This window comes from Mirounga leonina, unplaced genomic scaffold (assembly GCF_011800145.1).
Source record: "Mirounga leonina isolate KUSES-001 unplaced genomic scaffold, KU_Mleo_1.0 Mir_104, whole genome shotgun sequence".
In the NCBI taxonomy this organism is placed as follows: Eukaryota; Metazoa; Chordata; class Mammalia; order Carnivora; family Phocidae; genus Mirounga; species Mirounga leonina.
Genome location: NW_023270231.1, coordinates 17057642 through 17078596, shown reverse-complemented (window position 1 = coordinate 17078596; position 20955 = coordinate 17057642). Strand labels below are relative to the sequence as shown.

Below are 20955 nucleotides of genomic sequence, written 5' to 3'. Positions count from 1 at the left end.
TCAAATCAGAAGCAAAACCACAGACAAAAACAGGTGTGGCAGAATTAGAGCAATTAACAAGGACGAAGGGAACACCCAGGAGGATGATGATTAGCACGGGCTTCAAAAGAGAATGACCTGGCTACCAGAGGATTGGGAGAATTGATGGAGCCCTCAAATATTTTTGCCACGACAAACTTCTTTATGACTATGATACAAAAGCCAAATGTGAAGGGACAGGTACTGTTTCATGCCATCAGACAATTTTGTTGGCAAGTCCCCCAACTCAATACCCAGAAATAGCACATACTTCAATTATATAATCAAAGGTTAGCACACAGCTACAACGATAACCACCATTTTCTTTAACGTAACATAACCTTATTTACATTTGGGGGGGTTTTATTTTTTAAGATAAAGTCCCATTCAAAGCTTTCTAAATTTTGGTCCATCTTAAGTAGGACTTTCTCTGGTAACAGTTATGCTTAAAGAAAAAGGACCCTGTATTATAAAAGCAACCATTTTTTGGTTTTGTCTTAAAAATATAAAATACAGCATAATGGTAAATATGCTTTTGCAAACTATACACAATTTGACCTACCAACAACCCCTGCTGGCCCCTGCTTTGAGAACTACTGATCTAGAGAGGACATTCAGTCTGTGTATAAATGACACAATTAAATCATTAAGCCAGGTTTGTTAAGCAAACCCTTGTACAAGCCTCCCAGGGAGCAAGTGACCCAGCACAGGCCTCACCTACCTGAGCATCTGCTTTTTGTGATTCTCCACTTCCTGGAGCAGAGCTTGCTTCTCCGACTCTCTGTCTTGCTCTTTAGCTGACTGCTCAAGCTCCTTTGGGGGAAAAGAGCGCTATATTAAAATGATTTTAAAAGCCAATATAAAAACCAAAGAGCACTTCTCTTCTAGGCAGGTTATACAATAGCACTTGAAAACCCTCCTAAAAGAGAACACTTAGGAATGCCAGGTATCAGAAAACAAACATCCTTATAAATATATAACTGACTTGCAAGAAAGTAGAGATAATCCCCAGGGCCCCAAGGAGAGAAGGGAACTAAGAGACAGAGCAGTCAACCTGTGAGTGATGCATGGCTGCCCTGGAATGGGAGATTCACTCCTATAATCTAGGGCACGCCTGGAATGAAAGGGAATAAAAAATTACTCAAGAGGAGCCCCCTGGTCCCACTTGGAGATATCATGGAAATATCAAACTGCTACACGTCTAAATGCTCACTCTCAATCCCGGTACCTATTTCATTATTGACTGGTAGCAAACAATTTGAAGGTTTCACTGTGTGCCCATATTTTTTTTTTTTAAAGATTTTATTTATTTGACAGAGAGAGATAGTGAGAGCAGGAACACAAGCAGGGTGAGTGGGAGAGGGAGAAGCAGGCTTCCCGCTGAGCAGGGAACCCAATGAGGGGCTCGATCCCAGGACCCTGGGATCATGACCTGAGCCAAAGGCAGACGCTTAACGACTGAGCCACCCAGGTGCCCCACTATGTGCCCATATTTATAAACATACATTCATATATATATATATATGAAAGTAATAGCCTTTCAAAAATAAAAAATTAAATGATTAAATCAGTGCTAGAGATGGAGGCAAAAAGATCAGCTAGGTTCAGTGACATTGTTAAAATTCTAAAGTGAATTTTTATGACAAAAGCTGCTTATTTTCACAACTGCCTTGAAAATCCCTTAGGAAGGCAACACACAGGACCCAGACATACTATTTCCGAATAGCCAGTTTTTCTTCCAGCTTTGGAAACAGACTGTCTTCTGTTAAACAACAAGGTTGTTGGCTGGCATCTGGGGCCACATCACAGGAAAAGCACAGGTCTTTAAATCCCAGGACCACAAGCAGTGAGACCGGGTGCCCCCAGACCCACTCAGGGATGGGCAGATCCACGCACCCATCTTATTCTCACTAGGGCACAGCAGCAGAAACAGGCTATGCAAATGGATACTTCTCACTCCGGTGGTTTTTGAGAGAGCACATACACCTTAGTTGGATTCAGGAGTGCTATATGTGCATATGAAGTGATTGGAGACCTCAGAAACAGGGAGGAAGACGCTAGGCAAAGCAGAGCATGAAAAAAACCCCAGGAGACACTGACAATACATTCAAAAGTTCCTTACTTTTACCTTGAGAGCATGGTAGTACAGTTACCCTCACTGTCCAAACGTTTACTAAACAAAACAAAACAAAACAAAAAAACCTGGACAGCTCTCAAGCGGAGGTTACTCCCAAGACGGAGCCTCCTCATTGTTACCCAATCTCCCCACACCTCAGCTCTGCAGCTACTCACCTGTATCCTGTGCCGCAACTGCTGAAACTTCTCTTTCACTTTAGTATTCAGTTCAGTAAGTGCACTTAATGGTCCTGAACAATCTCGAATATCCTAGGAGACATCGAAGAGGTGAGAGGGCCTTTCTCGAGGCAATGAAATGAAATGATACCATCTGTACAATGACAGAATTGGCTTAGACCACAACTAAGGCTGGCCTACTGACTATAATTCATCCTGATCTTTGCGGCTTACCTCTGCAACACAAGCAAAAACATTATCATTTACATTTCTCTCATACCTCTTTAATTTTGAGCATGTAATATAAAAGCATAAAAAGAAACACAACTGTCTTGACTTACTAGTTCCTAAAGTTTAACAAAACGCCACCTGGTCGGTATAAAAAGGCTTAAAGCAGCTTGTATGTCCAACAAGAATGGACATCCAAAAGTGATACTTTAACTTTAGATCTTTCCAACTTGCAAACTCAATTGCTGGCATCATAGGAAAAGGACAAGGTTAACTTCAATCTGATTTTACAAACCATCTGTTATAAATCACACTGTTTATAGACATGTCCAAGAGTCAATTTAGAATTTGTTTCTGGACATTCAAAATGACTGGGGTCAGGTTTTAGAGCAGGCCCTAGAGCCAGAGTATGTGGATTCAAATTCTGGCTGTAGCAATTTATTGACTGTGTAACAAAAAGTCACTTGAGTTCTCTGTGTCTCAGTTTCCTCATCACACTGCCTACCACATAGACCATATATGTATGGAAAGCATGTTGCAGAGGGGTTGGAACACAGTAAGAGTGCAGTAAATCTAGATATAATCAATCTTTCTCATTAGCAGCCATGAGAACCCAAATATGAGAGAGTACAAAAGGGGACTTAAGCAACTTAGATTATGTAAACAGGCAATTTTATTTGTATGAATCCTATATTTGTTTTTCTAGACTCATCCCAGAAGTTTTGCAATGTGTATGGAGAAGAAGTGAAGTTGAAGAAGTCTCAATGCTTGCATCAAGTTTCCTCACTTGTTCTCTGGCTTACTCGCTAAATCACACCCCCTTGCACCACGATAAGGCACTACTTTGGTTTATTCTGCATCTGCTTTCTATGGGAAGTCCTACTTTCCTTCACTTTTTGCCACAGCTAGTTGCAAACTCTCAGTCTACATCTAATGTCTACTAACATTTGTTGGAAAGGGAAATGACTTGCCTAAAACCAAGGTTTAAAACTCCTAGTTTCTTTTTGCTAAATTCAAGGAACCATTTCTACACTCCTAACTCTTGCCTATGTCAATTGGTTATTGCTCTGCTGCCTTCTGCCCTTAAGTGGCTTAAGGCAAAGCATCTCAATTACCCCATCTGTTAAGCGAAGTTGTAGATACTCCTTAAGTCCCTCTCTAGGCGGACCTTCCCCGTCAGGTCGCAGTTTTGCCACCATCTGCCCTCTGATTCAGGCCTTGGCACTTTACCCGATTTCCTCACTTACAAAGTCACAACTACAGTCTAAGTTAAGTTCATTTCACCGGGTGCCTCCCGTGTCAGGCGGCCTTTGGTACCACGGGACACCGCACCCTGCCCAGCTGCCCAGGAGGGGGCGGGGCTAATGCCCCTCAGGGCGCCACCAAACGGTGGGGAGGGCGGTGTCAGAAGGCGGGGCCAACCAGGGTGACAGGTATGTTGTGTGGCGGTCCCAGTCGATAAGTGTGCCCGGGAGGGGCCAATGGGGGCCACAAAGGGGCAGCCTGGTCAGGGACCGGGGAACATGGGAGTGTCCAGAAGAGGGCAAGACGACAGCAAGTGGATGGAGGATCAGGGCCAACGGTCAAGGAAACGGGACCAAAGGGGGACCACAACGGGGTAGCCGGCCATGGGGCGGGACCAACGACCTCAGGGACTTGACCAAGTGGGGAAAGCTCGGGAGTGAGACCGCCAAGCTCACAGGAAGCCAGCGGAACCTGGGTTTAAGGCTGCTGGAGCCCGGCAGGGGTCCCGGGAATTAGTACCTGGATAAGCGCCTTCACCTCCAGGTCGAATTTGATAATCTCTTGGTTACAGATACGGACGTGGACATCTTGGGAGGCCGCCATGTTGAGGACGCAGGCTACGGGAAGCGGGGGTGCCCAAATTTAAGCGCGTTTCCGCGCGCGTTCCTTCCGCGCCCGGGCTTCCGACAGCGCCCTCTAGAGACCGGCCTGAGGCGAGCGAGGGGAGAGGCGGCAAGTCCTAGGGACTTCTCCTGAGAACTCGGCTGCACTCAGCCTCGCTTCTTGGTGTGGTCCTAAGAAAACGAAGAAGAGAGAGGGAGTATCAAGGGCGTTTTTGCAGTGGCTTCTCCCCATCTTCTATCTAAGAGCCATTCTAATGACTACATATTTTTTGCATAGAGGAAAAAAAAAGACTGGAAGGAAAGTATCAATTAGGATGTCTCTGGAAGGTGGAGTTAACAATTTTTTATATTTCTTTAAATTTTCTTATATTTTTCATTGTTGTACAGTGAATATAAACTGTGGAGCAAATGAAAAAATGAAAAATGTTATTACTACTTTTAATGTATGGAATTCAAGGCAGGTCTCTTAGAGCACCCCCTGTCAGTTCAACACATGGCCCAAGGGTTCTAAAATCGCAACTGATCAAGTCACCTCCCTGCCTACACCTCTTCTGTGGCTCCTGGAAGTTTCCTTTTGTGTACAGTTGGATTTATTAAATCTACCTCGCTGGAGTAGTTTTGATGGAAATAATTAAGAGCAGACCCTCAACAAATGGTGGCTCTTTTATTTTTATTATTAAATAGTCAAAGTTTCTTAGCTGGTCTTCAAGGCCATCAGCCACCTCACCCTGGATTCCTCAAGTTCTTTTTGGATCTGTAGCTTTGGAATATGCTGTTCCCTTTTCTTATATGCTTCCCCCCTCTTGCTCCCGCCCCATATACTTTTGTTCACATCAGCAAGCATAAATTATGAAGACCTGAATGCTTAGCTGTGTATCTCTTAACCCTTCAACCACACTTGAAATAGGCAATACCCCAGTTTTACAGATCAGTAGATGGACTAAGAGTAGATCAAAGTGAAACAAACCCAAACTGAACAACCCTGCCCCAAGGTTACCCAACTTGAAAGTGGCAGAGCCTTCACTGAAAGCCATGTCTTCCCTCAAAAACCAAATATGGCCCCTTGGGTAGTGTTGTACCCTTGGGGCTATGTAGCTTGCCCATCTGCGTTTCTCCAGTGCTCCACACACTGCCCCTTAAGGTGTTTATCATCCCACTGCACCTAATAGGGAGTGTACTGCAGGCTTGGGAGCCGACCCTGCTTGAAGCCTGCAGGACAACCCACTTCACACCTCTGTCCCTCAGAATCCTGAGGCTAACTGGTGGTAATCACAGGGTTGGCTGGAGGATTAAATGAGGTAGTACATGAAAAGCACCAAGCACAGTGCAGTAATGTGGCATGTGTTTAAGAACTCAATGGGCACTAGCTGCTAGAACATGACTGACATTTTCGGAGCACTTCCTACGTGCCCGGCACTTTGTACTAAGTTCTTAATGTGTGTCATCTAACTTGACTCTCACGACAACCCTATGAGGTAGAATTATCCACATTTTACACGTAAAGAAATAGGCACAGAGAGAATGACTTGTCCAGTGCAAACGGAAGGGCTAGTCAAAGGATATGTGCATTTTTAAAATTTAGGTACATACCACCAGATTGCTCTTCAGAGAGGTTATATGAATCTATACTCCTCCAGAAATGCGGTACAAATGCTTGCTTTCCCATGGCCTCGCCAACGTGCTGTGTTAACAAATACTAGGACTTTTGCCGATTTGATTAAGTGAAAAATGCCATCTTTTAATTTGCATTTCTCTTATCATGAATGAGATTGAGTGCTATTTGTATTTACTTGGCTCATTTCTCTATTAGGTGGTGGTTCTTTATCATACCAGTTTCCAGGAGCTCTTTATATATTAGGAGGATTAGCCCTTAGAGATGTGCTTTTTGCATAGGCTATAGAATTTCGACTTCCCTTATGATGGTTTTGGCCTTAAAAGTTTTTAATTTTTATTTTACATAGAATTTATCAATCTTCATTTATGACTCCTGGATTTGGGATCCAAGTTAGAAAACCCTCCCTACCCTCACCCCACAGGTTTTAAAGGAATTGCCCATATTTCTTCTGTTATTTGTTCATTTATACATTTTGAGATATATATTGGCTTATTGTATGAGATACAGAGCCAACTTTTCTTTCTCGAGTTTCCCAGTTGTTCCAATCCTGTTTTCTGAAGAATCCATCTTTTTTCCACTGGTTCTGGATGCTACATTTACCTTAATAAATTCTTATGTTTGAATCTATTTCTAGACCTTCCATTCTGTTCTATTGGTCTATTTATGCACCAAAATGACAGTTTTATAGTTTTATGTGTTTTCATGTGTTTGGATTAAATGCCTGATCTTTTTTTTCCCCCAGCATCTTCCAGCTATTATTTTTTTTCCCCTATGAACTTTGTTTGTTTTGTTTTTTTTAACAATGAGGGTATATTTTGAGAGAGCATTAATTTTTAATTTAATTTTGAGGACTGACAGCTTCACGTTGTTGGCTGCTTTGGTTCAAGAATTTGGGTCTTTCTTTCCATTTGTTCAAGTCTTCTTCTGTGTCCTTCATGTTATTTTAAAGTTTTCTTTATCTAGACCCTGTACATTTTAAGTTCATTCCTGGTGATGTTTTAAGACTAAAATCCTTTAAAGAAACTGACGTTTTTCAGGTCACTCAAAAGTTTTGGATCCTCAGATAGAAGCTCCCTATTTAGGACACATGACCTTGGGCCCCTTCTTGCTGGAAATTCCTATGTAACTGAGTCTCCATGCAGTCGTTCTGCAACAGTTGAAGAAGAAAACATCCCTCCAGCATGCTCCCTTCTAACAAAGAGACCCAATTCTAAGCCCTTAAGCTAGAGGCCATCTTTGAGGGATAGATGTACAATGCAGTGACCCACGCTCTCAATCACTGACTACTGCCAATGTTCTTTTGCTTCTATCACCTTTACCCACAGATCCTGAGATTAGCTTTTGGTTACTACATCTGCTAGTTTTTGACTTATTTATTTATTTATTTATTTAATTTATTTATTTATGACAGAGAGAGACACAGCGAGAGATGGAACACAAGCAGGGGGAGTGGGAGAGGGAGAAGCAGGCTTCCTGCTGAGCAGGGAGCCCGATGCTGGGTGCGATGCTGGGCTCTATCCCAGGACCCTGGGATCATGACCTGAGCCGAAGGCAGAGGCTTAACGACTGAGCCACCCAGGCGCCCCATAGTTTTTGGCTTTAGTTCTGTTTTTCAGATTCTAAGCCCATTATCTCCCTCCTACACAGATATCCATTCAAATATTGCCTGTGACCTGGCCTGGTCCTTTAGGAGTATGAATTGTCTCTGAGTGCAGGAGCAGACTGGAGTTTCAATTGGGGGTATCATATACGCTGGGTCTCAAGTGAGTCCCCTTATCTGAGTCTATTCTCTTTTGTAAAATGGACATGACCACCCACCTCACTGCACCACCGAGAGCTGAGTTACTTGAAAGGAAAGCACCTAGCAGGGGTTTAATGAATGCCAGCCACCCCTGCCTTCTAGACTTCCTAACACCCTTTTCTTATTCTAAACCTTTCAGCTGGGATATTAAAGCATTTCCCAACTTTATGGATTTCTGGCTAAAGAGTTCTCCTGGTTCTGAACCACTGTGGGTGAGGAGTGGCAACTGAATAACCCATTTAACTAGGTGCTACCCACAAAATGTTTCCTTTTTTTCAAAGATTTTGTTTATTTATTTGACAGAAAGAGCGAGAGAGCACAAGCAGGGGGAACAGTGGAGGCAGAGGGAGAAGCAGGTTCCCCGCCAACCAGGGAGCCCGATGCGGGGCTCGATCCCAGGACCCCAAGACCATGACCCAAGCCGAAGGCAGACGCTCAACCATCTGAGCCACCCAGGCTCACCCAGCTCCTTAAAAGTTCCCAGACCATGATGGAGGCTCCTGTGAGGGGTGGTTTGGATGGAGGTCAAGTCCATGAGAGGCTATCTCCACTTCAGCCCCAATGTCACTCAAATGAAGCAAAAAGAACTTCAAGAATCCTGGGATGTCATGAACACAAGCCTGTTGATTCTTCTCTAGCATACCCTACTGGATGTGGTACCTGTGTCCTTGCAAGTATCTCAGCAATAAGGTACCCAGAACCCTTGGCATGTGTAACAGCTCTTGTCTTATTCACATGCTGCCTCCCCTCAGCAAATTTTGAGTTCCTGGGTATCTCTACCTAGCACAGGTCTTGGCAAAATGTATGCTAAACAAATGTTTAGCATTTCAAGGCACACCCTGCTTCAACGGTGTTCACTCAGGTCCCCTGAAGCAAGACTCTCTGTATATGGGGACACCTGGGTGGCTCCGTTGGTTAAGCGTCTGCCTTCAGCTCAGGTCATGATCCCAGGGTCCTGGGCTCCCTGCTCAGCAGAGGACAGTGCTTCGCCCTCTGCCCCTCCCCCTGCTAGTGCTCTCTCTTGCTCTCAAATAAATAAAATCTTTAAAAAAAAGAAAAAGAAGAAGATTGTGTATACGCCCAGCCTATCTCAGAGACTTGCTTTGAATCATTAAACACATACAAATGTTTAAGTCAGGAGAGACTCAAAACCATTTATTTCCCTTGCTTAACCGAAGAATCAAAGAGGAAAAAATACGTGTAAACTAAACTGGGCTCCAAGCTATGAAGAATGCAAATGTTTTCATCAATAAGTAATTCTCCAGAATACTACATTTCACTAGAGTACTGAAAAATCAGCCCAAAGTGTCCAAAATGTTAGCTCTTTATGTCCTGCACCAAGAGGGGGGCAGCACAATTCACAGTTCACGGCTGTCTTTAGTCTGGAATTTCTTTGCAGGGGGTTATCTTGCAGAGGCGCAGACGGTTACCTTGGTAAGCAAAAGAAAAGCAACAGAGAGGGGGCGAAAACATGAGGCAAACAATTCAAAACCTTTTCATCTTTTTTTATTTTAAATTACAAAGGATGTTGCATACACTGATGAATCTGTATCTGACTAGAAGTGCTGAGGGGTTGGAAGGTGACAGAAAACAAAGGCAACATTTGAATTGCCTTTTCTTCTGAAAAGAAAAACTGCACAACTATTAACCAACATTTAATAGAATAATTTTTAAACAGCTCATGCGTCAACAAGATAAAATTCTTTCTAGACAAAAGACAAGACTGAATCCAATAAAAAGTTTCATAGCTCCAGTTGGGGTAATGGGGAAACAAAACTACAGAATATTTATGATAGCATTACAAACAGGATCCTACGCCACTATGCAAAAGAGGTTGCCACATCATATGAACAAATGCTCTGAATTCTTGCCCTTCCGCTCTTCTCTTGTGACTTCTTATGTGCGGTCAGCCCTAGTATCACTGTTAATCACAAATGCTAAGTTAGAGGACAAATCCTAGGGAAAGAAGGTAAAAAAAAGCAGGCAGTGGAATACAGTGTCATAAAAATGTGGTGGAAAGGCAGATACAGTACACACATACACATTTCTGTTATTTGGTTCCGAAAAAAACAAAGGGCGAAGGGCAAGACACAGTAATCAGTCCCGCTCCCATCCACCCAGAATTTAATTAACTACACCATTGTGTTTACATTGTTATGAAAGAGGCAAACCTAGTTCACCCAAACTTGGCACACTGAAATACCCAACTCTGATGTTCTTCTCTAGTCACCAAGTCTTCAATTCCAAAATACTATTTGGAAGTAGTTTTAAGGTTCTACTCCCTCACTACTACACCCTAACCTCTCTTTTCTAAAGAAAAATGGCAATTTGGCATAATTCAGTTCCTAGGTGTAATTTCTACAATTTTCGGTCAGTTTACTAAGCATGAGGATTATGCTTCAACACATAATCCCACTTGCCTATGGAAGTGTAAAACTGTCAGTAGTACATTTTCATCATCTTTCCCCAACATGCTTATTCCTTAAAACGAAACAACCATTCCTACAGTTGACATTCATTGTTACATCCCAATGTGTTTGAAATATTAAAAAAACATGGAGTCATCTTCTCATAATGCCCTTATTAAGATTACAAAGATTACAAAAGAATCCACAAGTATTACGGCACTGTGTGAGACTTATTTGTCATGATCCAAGGGAAGAACAAGACTGCAATTCTGTGCAAAGTTGTGGAAATGGCCTCAGTTCCATGGGAAATGGTATTCCACAATAGACTTCACTAGAAGGATAATTGAAACCTTTTACTTTAACACTGAAAGCATAATTCAACGCATTCTCAAAATTCAAGTTTCAAGATTTGGAGAGATGCTAACATTCTCTTACATAATTAATTAGAAAATACTTGAACAGAATTGTAGGAAGACTATATAAAGAAAGGGAACATAAGCTTTTGTTAATTCCTGCTGAAGGCAACTTGAATTTGTTTCTTAGAAAGTTAACTAAATCTTAGCAGCTAAAATATTTTTAAATGTATGGAATAAAGAAAAGCACATCCATTCTTGACATTTTGGTGAATAAACTAACAGCTTTATTAATGAAGGCAAACATCAGATAATTGTATGAATATTATATATAAAAAAAAGAAATCCAAACTAACAGCATTGTATTTCAAAAGTACTGTACTTCTGTTTCTTTTAAAGAGACTTGTCATCTGTTTTATAAAACAAACAAAACGAGTATTCTTCTCCTAAAAAATTCTGGAAAGATGAAATAGTCAATTTCAAGCTGACGAACTGAACACACCTTTCTTTAAATGCAGACTATTGCTAAGGAGCAAATCAAGTCAAGCATCAGAAAGAAGATGTAGGACAAATTCATGAAAGTCAGAAACAAGGGATGTAGTGAAATTACTGCTAGTCTTTCCCTCTCGTATTTAAAGACCATTCAAAACTGGTCTTTCATACAAATATAAAATAACTATAAAGAGAGGGAACTGGAAACCATACCCATCTGAAATCCTTCATGATGTTTTTATAATTGCTCTGATTCTCTTACCAAAAAGGTCAAAGTGAAAGATTTAGGAAGTGGAAGGGAATGAAGACGTTAAGTTTAAATGTACAAGTAAGGCACAATATAAAGCCACATCATAATCTGTCATGAAGGATATAGGAAAGGACAAGAATCATACATGGTACAGTAGAACAAGCAATCATATTGACTGAAAAAGTGTGGCACCCAATTCAAAACTCAGACAAGATCTTAACAAGAACAACTGGACAGCATGCTTTCATATGGAGACAAACTCTATAAAGAATCCAGTGTATCTGAAACGAGGAAGAACGTTTTTTGTATTTTTTTTAAATCATAGTAGTACTAGAGTCAAAGTTTATAATTGCTTTTGGAACAATGGGTTTATTTGAGGTGAATTCACAATGCCTTCACTTAAAGTAAAATTCTGGACTTCATTATGAGCTATCTGTATACCATGTATGAACACAGAAAACCTTTAGAGAGCTCTTCTCTAATGATCTTCACCCAAAAATACATGCCACAATTTTCAAAAACAGAACATGTACAATTGTTGGGGTTTTTACGTTACCCTTATAAGATTTGTTTGTGTGATACACTAAACGCATATATTTTAATGACAATAGAGGAAGCAGATTATTACTGGCATTAAAGTACAACCATTTCTAGACGGTTTTAAATGCCACAGAGTCCCCTGGTTAAAATGTAAAGCTGCACAGCTTGCCTATGTCATCTTTATGATAAAGTTAAAACAGCAAGAGGATTTAACTTTCACTCTACATTTTACTGCCAGGTTTTTATTTAGATCAAGTATCGCTGCAGCATTCTGACCAGCCCAGATTTAGCAGCAAATGGCAGGAATCATATAAAATGCAATTTTTTTTTTTAACAAAGTGCTTTTCTAAGATATACATACATATATAAATAGGTACAAAATAAAGTGTCAACATTAAAAAGCTCAACTATTTAAAAGCTTTTAACTATTTAACTTAAGTAGTACATATAAAACACTGAAATGCAAGGATATGGAATCTACTAAACAGATTCAAACTTTTTTTTTTTTTTTTTTTTTTTTTTGAAATGCAAGACCAAAAAATCAAATTCTGGTTTGCAGACAGGAAAAAAGTATCAAAAACCAGAATTCCGAACAGAGCAGCTAGAAAGGGGCAATTTTATAAACCTCATCAGCTGAATCTCTATCACGAAGTGATTTTCACCTGATTGCAAAACTGCCACATTTTGGAACATGTTTCAGTTTACTAACCACACTCTGTCAAAACTTCATATACTTCTAAGTTATAAGCCTGTGCTTTGCCTTCTCCATCTAAAAAGGAAAAACTTTAAACAACGAGCTTACATTCTTTTAAACCATTAGCTCTGAGCTTATCATCTGTGTAGCATGAATGCACTAACCAGGTATGTTTCCACCAAGCACACAGGAAAATCTTGTGCATCACAGTTCAGCCAAGGTGTTAAGACAATCCTTCTAGGAGTTTCCTTTTCATGATGTCAAAGAAGCATATAAGCAACATTGTTCAGTTGTTACTGTGTGTTTTAGAATCAAACTTGATAAGCTATAGCTTCAGATGCTATGGCTTACAAGTGGCGGGGGGGTGGGAGGGAGAGGGGATAAAGTAGAAGAAAAAGAAACACACTATTAGGACAAAATATAATTAAGGAATAAATTCTCCAGGGGGTAATGGAGAAACGGTTGGAGAAAATAGATAATTTCCCAGCAGCTAGGTCTGAAATTTTTGGTATTTTTTTCTGGCTAGATAGGATCTTTTTAAAAGTATAGTTTTTATGCCACCAGTCTTCAGAGTTCAAAACACAAGATTTGAGAATCAAACAGTAAGAGAGACAGAATGGAAAGATCTGTGGGGAAGGTTTATAATGCTGCCTTGACACAAGAAATTTCTCATCAAGAGGTAAAGCTTTAACACAGTTAAAACACTGACTAATGAAGCTGTTTTATGTGAGCAAAAAAGAGCACCTAAAAACTAAATGTGTTAATATTTCTCAGTTCTAGAAACTATAGAAGAAGTCACATGTAAGTTTGAAGAAGCTAGTTTGAAAATACCTGTACAAAAATATAAAAATCTATAAATTGTTTTTTTGTTTTAAGCTTGTGTTGATCTTTGAAAATATTACATGCACAATAATACATCAATTGGAAAAGTGGCAACTAAAGAATTAGATATTTTTAGCTTTTTTCTTTCTTTACATATATATATATACATAATACAATAAAAATAATCTGTATTTTGGTTGTTTGGTGGAAGTATACTACAATAAGCTAAATAAACTTTAATTTTCAAGGTCAAAAACTATTTTACCAATAGCTTACTAAAATGAAATATATTAAAATTTCCTACAATAAGTGCAGAAATAAAAAGACTTACAGACATCTAAATGGCCACCAACTTATCTACTATGGAAGCGAACTAGAGGAACAGCAAAATAATATTTGTGTGTGTGGATGCTCCTTCTGTAGATAATTGGACCCAAACAGAAATAAAATTCACAGTTCAGTAAGATCCCTAACCCTGACCTTTTCATTTTTCTTTTTTTTTCTCCTTTTTTTTTCATACATTCATACAGTATCATGTAAGCTGTGCAAAACTTTACTTAGACTGGCAGTTTGCCATATCAGTTGCATTTGTCTTTGGTACAAAAAATAAAACAATCGCAATAATGTGCAAGTATTTGTCTTCTTCCGGTCAAGTACCGAAATATGAGTTTTCTAGAGCCATCTTTTTTTTGTTTGTTTTTTGTTTTGTTTTTTATACAATACACAGACTCTGTGGCATATATCTACATTTCAACATAGTCCTATATACATTCAAAAAATCTGAAAAAGAGTTGGAACAAAAAAACATTTAAACCCCATAATTTTTCCATCTATATATCTTGTGTTTCCTCATTAGGGTTTTCATCATACAAAATATTACCAGTTTTATAGTTTCCCCAAAATACAAGGCACAAAGAATATGCTTTTTTTTCTTACTTGCACAGACATTATATATATATTTATATATATATTTATATATACCATATTGAGCTCGGAAAATGAACTTCTAATATGGCACATGGGCATGAGTGCTGGGTTGTGCCATGTACAAGTGAGATTAATGGTTGTGGAAAATTAGAACAAAAGGAATAATTCTAAAAACAATCTAAACTGACTGTTTAAAAAAATGCTTCCTCAATTTTTTTTGTGTGGTTCAGAGCATAAACCTGCCACAATATTTGGCATTTACTAATTTCGCTCCTCCTGAATGTTTTACTTAAACAGATTTTTGCAATCTGTATCTGAACATTTACTTAAATGTGTGAGTTTCAATTCTGATGCCAGTAGCAGTTTTAACCATGGTTTATGCTCTGAAAATGCAATAATCAAGTATTTTGGATCATGCTTCACTTATGCTACTTAGTTCTTAAAACAATGTAACCTAATCGTAAATGTTTACATAATGCTAAACTGACATGCAAAACAGAATGAAAATTTACAATGAATAACGTGACAAACACAGACATTTCTGACCAGTGGTCCAATGAGGCTGATCACACTTTTGATGTTGGTATCCTTAGTCCTACAAGGCCTCCAGTGGGATTGCCTTCTGCAGTCTTCTCTAACACTTGGTTAACAAATTCTGAGGTTTGCCCAGCAACTGGGAGACCTGAGGAAAAAGAAATAAGGCACACTTAGGCACAGAAATGGAGAAGGCATAAAACGAAGGTGAGGAGTAGGCAGATCTGGGGGTCAGGGGTGGCCTCCTGCTTGATACTGGCCCCAGCCAAGTACTCAGCTGCTTACTATTGCAATACAGAAATTAATTCTACTCCTCAGATGAGAGCTTACAATTTTTAGATTAGAAAGGTCAAACCAAGAATAAAGAATGGTTAATCAACATTTTAAAGTGTGGTAGATGACAAGTAGCAACAGTCCAAATAATAGTCCAAATCCAAACCCCACACCTGTCAACAAGCTCTCCCTGTTTTCCCAGCCAGGCTCTTCCAACTGCTCCAGCCACAGTGCGTCCCATGGGTGGGCTTTACCCACACAACTGAAAACACTGACCTGAAGGATGTTTTCAGTCATTTTTATAACTACTGTATTAAGTTTATGTTTCCTTTTCTTCATTTTAAAGAGAAGTGAATGAATAAACAAAGTTGGAAGAGAAGAGGGAAAAAAGATGGGAGATAGTGTAATTTGAATCTTTCGTCTTCCTCATCTTCTACAGCTGAGGTCAAAGATACTTCAAATCAGTAAGTCAAATAACAGAAGTATAAGCATGTTTTAAAATGAGAAAATAAATGATTAAAATGATATGGAAACAGAAAAATATCTAGTCAATGCCCATTGGAAGAAGTCAAAAGATACTATAACAAACACAGAACTGATGCTACCTCAGCCATGTGATTAAATGTAGCATGACCAATAATGGGACAAACTGATAATATGTACCTCTTGAGTGATGGAATGAGAAGGATAATCACCTATGATGATTCTTGCCAAGAAAATTTAACTGCATCTAGTCAGGAGGAAACAGACGTCTAACTCCAGATGTTGGGACATTTTACAAGATCAACTACCTGAATTTTTCATGGGGAAAAAAAAAAAGGCTGGTAGACTGATCTAGATTAAAGGGGGCAAAAAGATATAAATAAATGCAATGCATGATCCTTAACAAACAAACAAAAAGACTATAAAAGGACATTATTGAGACAACTGGGGAAGTTTAAATATGGACTCCATATAGACATTATAACAGTGTTGAAGTACTTGGGTGTGATACTGGTATTGTGCCTAAGTAAGAAAATGTCCTTGTTCTTGAGAAACACATGCTGAAGTAGTTAGGGATGAAGTATTTGTTTAGAAGTTACCTTCAAATACTCAGGAATAAAAATATGTAGATACAGAAAAAATAAAGCAAATGCAGCAAAATATTAACAACTGGTGAATCTAGATGAATGATAAGCAGATGTTCAGGTACCATTTCTATTCTTCTTACAGGATTGAAATCTTAAATGAGAAGTTAAGGGAAAAAAATTAAACATGTCATGTTCTAGTTAAAAATTCAACGCACAAGTAAAAAAATAATCAGAGAACACATACAAAACTGCAACTATAATAATGGATCATACAATGAATGATATAAAAAGGAAAAAGCCACATGAACAAAGCCTAACATCTTCTGATGACAAAATTAAAATCAAACATGTATCAGTAAATAAAAAATGAAGCTCACCTATTAAAGAAAAACCCCAGTCTGTCTAATAAATAAAATCCAACTTTATGCTATGTATAAAAATCTAAAAGTTAATTTTATGCTCTACTTATCAAAATTAAATTTTGACTTAAATGTTTTTAAAAGAGATGTATCTAGTATAAAGTGATTCAGAAAGACTGAAAGTTAAAGGGTAGGCAAAGGTATACTAAGCAAATATAAATAAGAAAGCTGCATTCATGATTGCAATATCAGACAGGACTAAATTCAGATAAAACGTTACAAAGAAGATCAAAGAAGTATGCTTCATAATAATAAAGATTTTGATCCATAATGAAGATCTAGCAGTAAGGAATCCTATTCAAGCACTCCAGCATTCAAGCAAAACCACAGAAAATATGAGAAAAAACTGAAACACATTAGCAGGGACTTTCTCAGTTTTACATAGAGTAAATGGGCACCTTCTACAAAAATAAAAAGGAAAAAAAGACCTAATTAAGATTACCTAATCAACATATAATGGAGTCTTAACATAAAACAGAAAATATATCTACTTTTCAATGTCCACAGAACATTTAATTAGGCTGTAATAAACATAACAAATGTAAATAAATGTAACCATGTTGGGTCGTTAAAAAAAAAATCTTTTTTTTTTTTTTTAAGATTTTATTTATTTGACAGAGACAAAGCAAGAGAGGGAACACAAGCAGGGGGAGTGGGAGAGGGAGAAGCAGGCTTCCCGCTGAGCAGGGAGCCTGATGCGGGGCTCGATCCCAGGGCCCTGGGATCATGACCCGAGCCGAAGGCAGACGCCCAACAACTGAGCCACCCAGGCACCCCGGGTTGCTAAAAAAAATCTTAATAAATAACAAAAAAAAAGAGAAGTTAATAACAAAACTAGAAAATAATAATGTCTACCTTCTGGAAAATTTTAAATCTCTCTCAAACAATTCTTGGGCCAGAGAGTAAATCAAACCTAAAATTTCAAAGTATTCAGAAAACAAATAAGACATATCAGAATTTACGACATATAGCTAAAGCAGTTCTCAGGAGAAATTTCAAAGGTTTTTAATTATATTAATGAACAAGAAAAAATAAAAGAAGAAGTGAATTAAGCATCTAACTGAAGAAATCAGAAGAACTGATGAATTCAAGAGCTGGTTCTTTGGGGGAGAAAGGAGAACCACCTATAATTAACCAATGCAAGAAGTGAAGGCAAACACAGCAGACAAAGTAAGAAATGAAAATGAAGTACTAGCCACTGATACAGAGGCTATTTAAAAAAACAAAGAATTTTAATAAATTTGAGGGCATGGAGGAAGTAGATAATTTTCTAGGAATATAAAAATCAAACTGACTCCAGAAGAGCTTGTAATCTGACATACAAATTATCATAGAGACACAGAGAAAGTTTTCAAAGAGTTAATCACAAAAACACATCGGACCAGATAGTTTCAAAGAGTGTTCTATCAAATCTTTAAGAAAAAGAAACTCCAGGGTGCCTGGGTGGCTCAGTTGGTTGAGCGACTGCCTTCGGCTCAGGTCGTGATCCTGGAGTCCCGGGATCGAGTCCCGCATCGGGCTCTCTGCTTGGCAGGGAGTCTGCTTCTCCCTCTGACCCTCCTCCCTCTCATGCTCTATCTCATTCTCTCTCTCAAATAAATAAATAAAATCTTAAAAAAAAAAAAAAGAAAAAGAAAAACTCCAATTTATTTAAAGTCCTCCAGAAAGGAATTCTGGAAAGATTATTGTATGGCAGCATAGATTTTTAATCTCCTCAATGCCCCATATAAAAACAGAGATTAAATAGAAAAACCATAAACCCATGGAAAACATTAACAAATGACAACGTATCTCCACAAACTCCAAAATTCAAAAGGGTGGAAACAAACTACCAAAAGCTACAAGACCCATATGGCATTAACATTACCAATATTTGTGCAGGATGAGTCAAGGGAATTAATGTACCTGAGAACAAAAGAAGTCAAGAACAGCCAACAGGTTACTCACTGGAAGCCACATGAGAACAGGTGAAGGTGAATGTGAGAAGCCCACAGTAAGATGTTGAGGAGCTAGAGCAGTCTAGCTCTGTGAACTAAAAACTGACCAACCAGGACTCCCTTGAAGGACAGGAGGCAGGACTGGTAAGAATCAAAACTGGGCAAGACAGGAACAACAGATATGAAAGAAAGATGGTCCACATAAAATGGGAGAGGAGCACAGACCAAAAAATTTCAGAAAGCAAGTTGCCATGTGCACCTGCCTGCCGCAAGTTCCTCTTCTTGTCCTTGCTTGACTGTGGGCTAGTGACATACAAATGTACCAAAGAAATCCCCTCACACCTTCTGCTTTGGAACATCACCACTAACTCCAATAAAGGCACTTGTCCACAGGTTCCTTTGTTTTTCTCCCACTCGCTCTCTCTGTCCCCTCCCTAACTTGCTTTGTTGAACCCTCTCCCTTATTGCTCCCTCCATGTGGCTCCCTTGTGGCATGTGGTGACTTTGTTTCTCTAGGGTAAACTTTCTTCCTGCTCCTCTCCTGTGTCCCCTTCTTAGGCTGGATTGAATGACCATCTCATAAATGAATACAAAACACAGTTTTAGGGTCCTCTGTTTTCAATTAATACAAAACATATTCTGACTCTAAAATTTGAAGTTAGGAAAGCAATCCTGAACTAAACTTTCTTTTCAAGGCTTAGAAAAAACAGTTTTACGTGTATTAAAGTCAAAAATCCCATGAAGTTATTGTAAATGGGGTGCCTGGGTGGCTCAGTCTATTAAGCATCTACCTTCAGCTCTGGTCATGATCTCAGGGTCCTGGGAGCCTGTGTTGGGTTCCCTGCTCAGCAGGGAGTCTGCTTCTCCTTCTCCCTCTGCCCCACACCCTGCTCGTGTTCTCTCTCTCTCTTTCGAATGGATGAAAAAAATCTTTAAAAAAAAAGTTATTGTAAGATAAAAGAGAAGATTCCTACAATGAAAGTGTGCCTGAAAGATATGACCACAAATGACCATATCCCACTATTATTATCCCAAATGGTCACAACCCACTATTATTTCAGAATGAACTCAATGATTTTCAAAATGAACAAAAAGACATTAAAGAAAATGTTACATGAAAGAACAAAAATCAGAAATAGAAAAACTCAGAAAAGAATTTTAAGAAAAAATTAATTCCTGAAAGTAAGACAAAATTAAAAGAAAATGGCAACCTATGGAATGGGAGAAGATATTTGTAAATATCTTATCAGATAAAGGGCTAGTATCCAAAATCTGTAAAGAATTTATCACACTCAACACCCAAAAAACAACCCAGTCAAGAAATGGGCAGAAGACATACAAATGGCCAACAAACACATGAAAAAATGCTCAACATCACTTGGCATCAGGGAACTACAAATCAAAACCATAATAAGATATCACTTCACACCGGTCAAAATGGCTAAAATGAACAACTCAGGAAACAAAAGATGTTGGTGAGGATGTAGAGAAAGGGGAACCCTCTTACACTGTTGGTGGGAATGCAAAATGGTGCAGCCACTCTGGAAAACAGCATGGAGGTTCTTCAGAAAGTTAAAAATAGAGCTATGCCACCACTCAGCAACTGCACTACTAGGTATTTACCCAAAGGATACACACATAGTGATTCCAAGTGGCACATACACCCCAATGTTTATAGCAGCCATGTCCGTAATAGCCAAAATATGGAAAGAGCCCAGATGTCCATCGACAGATGAATAGATAAAGAAGATGTATGTGTGTGTGTGTGTGTGTGTATACCCACACACATATACACAATGGAATATTACTCAGCCATCAAAAAGAATGAAATCTTGCCATTTGCAACGATATAGCTGGAACTAGAGGGTATTATGTTAAGCGAAATGTCAGTCAGAGAAAGACAAATACCATATGATTTCAACTCATATGTGGAATTTAAGAAACAAAACAGATGAACATAGGGGAAGGGAAGAAAAAAAAATACGATGAAAATAGGGAGGCAAACCATAAGAGACATGAACTCTAGGAAACAAAGTGAGGGTTGCTGGAGGGGAGGTAGGTGGGGGGATGGGGTAATTGGGTGATGGGCATTAAGAAGGACACTTGATGCATCAGTTGTATCACTAAATTCTATGCCTGAAACTGATAATACAGTATATGTTAACTAAATTGAATTTAAATAAAGAATTAAAAAAAAAGACAAAACCGAAAGAACTATAAGAACAGCAAATAAACACAACAATAATGCTTTTAAGAGAAACAGAGGTGTGGGGCGCCTGGGTGGCTCAGTCGTTAAGTGTCTGCCTTTGGCTCAGGTCATGATCCCAAGGGTCCTGGGATCGAGCCCCGCATCAGGCTCCCTGCTCTGCGGGAAGCCTGCTTCTCCCTCTCCCACTCCCCCTGCTTGTGTTCCC

General features: G+C 39.1%; 2 protein-coding genes across 8 annotated transcripts in view; both read right to left on the bottom strand.

Moving 5' to 3' along the window:
* The window catches only part of BNIP1 (BCL2 interacting protein 1), a 90538-nt gene extending 85647 nt beyond the window's left edge, over positions 1-4891 (bottom strand). For 2 of the 3 annotated variants that reach the window (XM_035014528.1, XM_035014518.1), the window contains exons 1-3: positions 4303-4891; positions 2311-2403; positions 740-831 (exon numbers count right to left, since the gene is read on the bottom strand). In XM_035014528.1, the coding sequence (XP_034870419.1) occupies positions 740-831; positions 2311-2403; positions 4303-4386 (269 nt within the window). In that variant the 5' untranslated portion in view covers positions 4387-4891. The remainder of the gene's footprint in view (positions 1-739; positions 832-2310; positions 2404-4302) is intronic. The other variant, XM_035014511.1, reaches the window with a different exon arrangement.
* A 5956-nt stretch (positions 4892-10847) lies between these two features.
* Positions 10848-20955, bottom strand: part of CREBRF (CREB3 regulatory factor) — a 55111-nt gene continuing 45003 nt past the window's right edge. For all 5 annotated transcript variants that reach the window (XM_035014479.1, XM_035014461.1, XM_035014486.1 and 2 more), the window contains one exon: positions 10848-14990. In XM_035014479.1, coding sequence (XP_034870370.1) covers positions 14875-14990 — 116 coding nt within the window. In that variant the 3' untranslated portion in view covers positions 10848-14874. The remainder of the gene's footprint in view (positions 14991-20955) is intronic.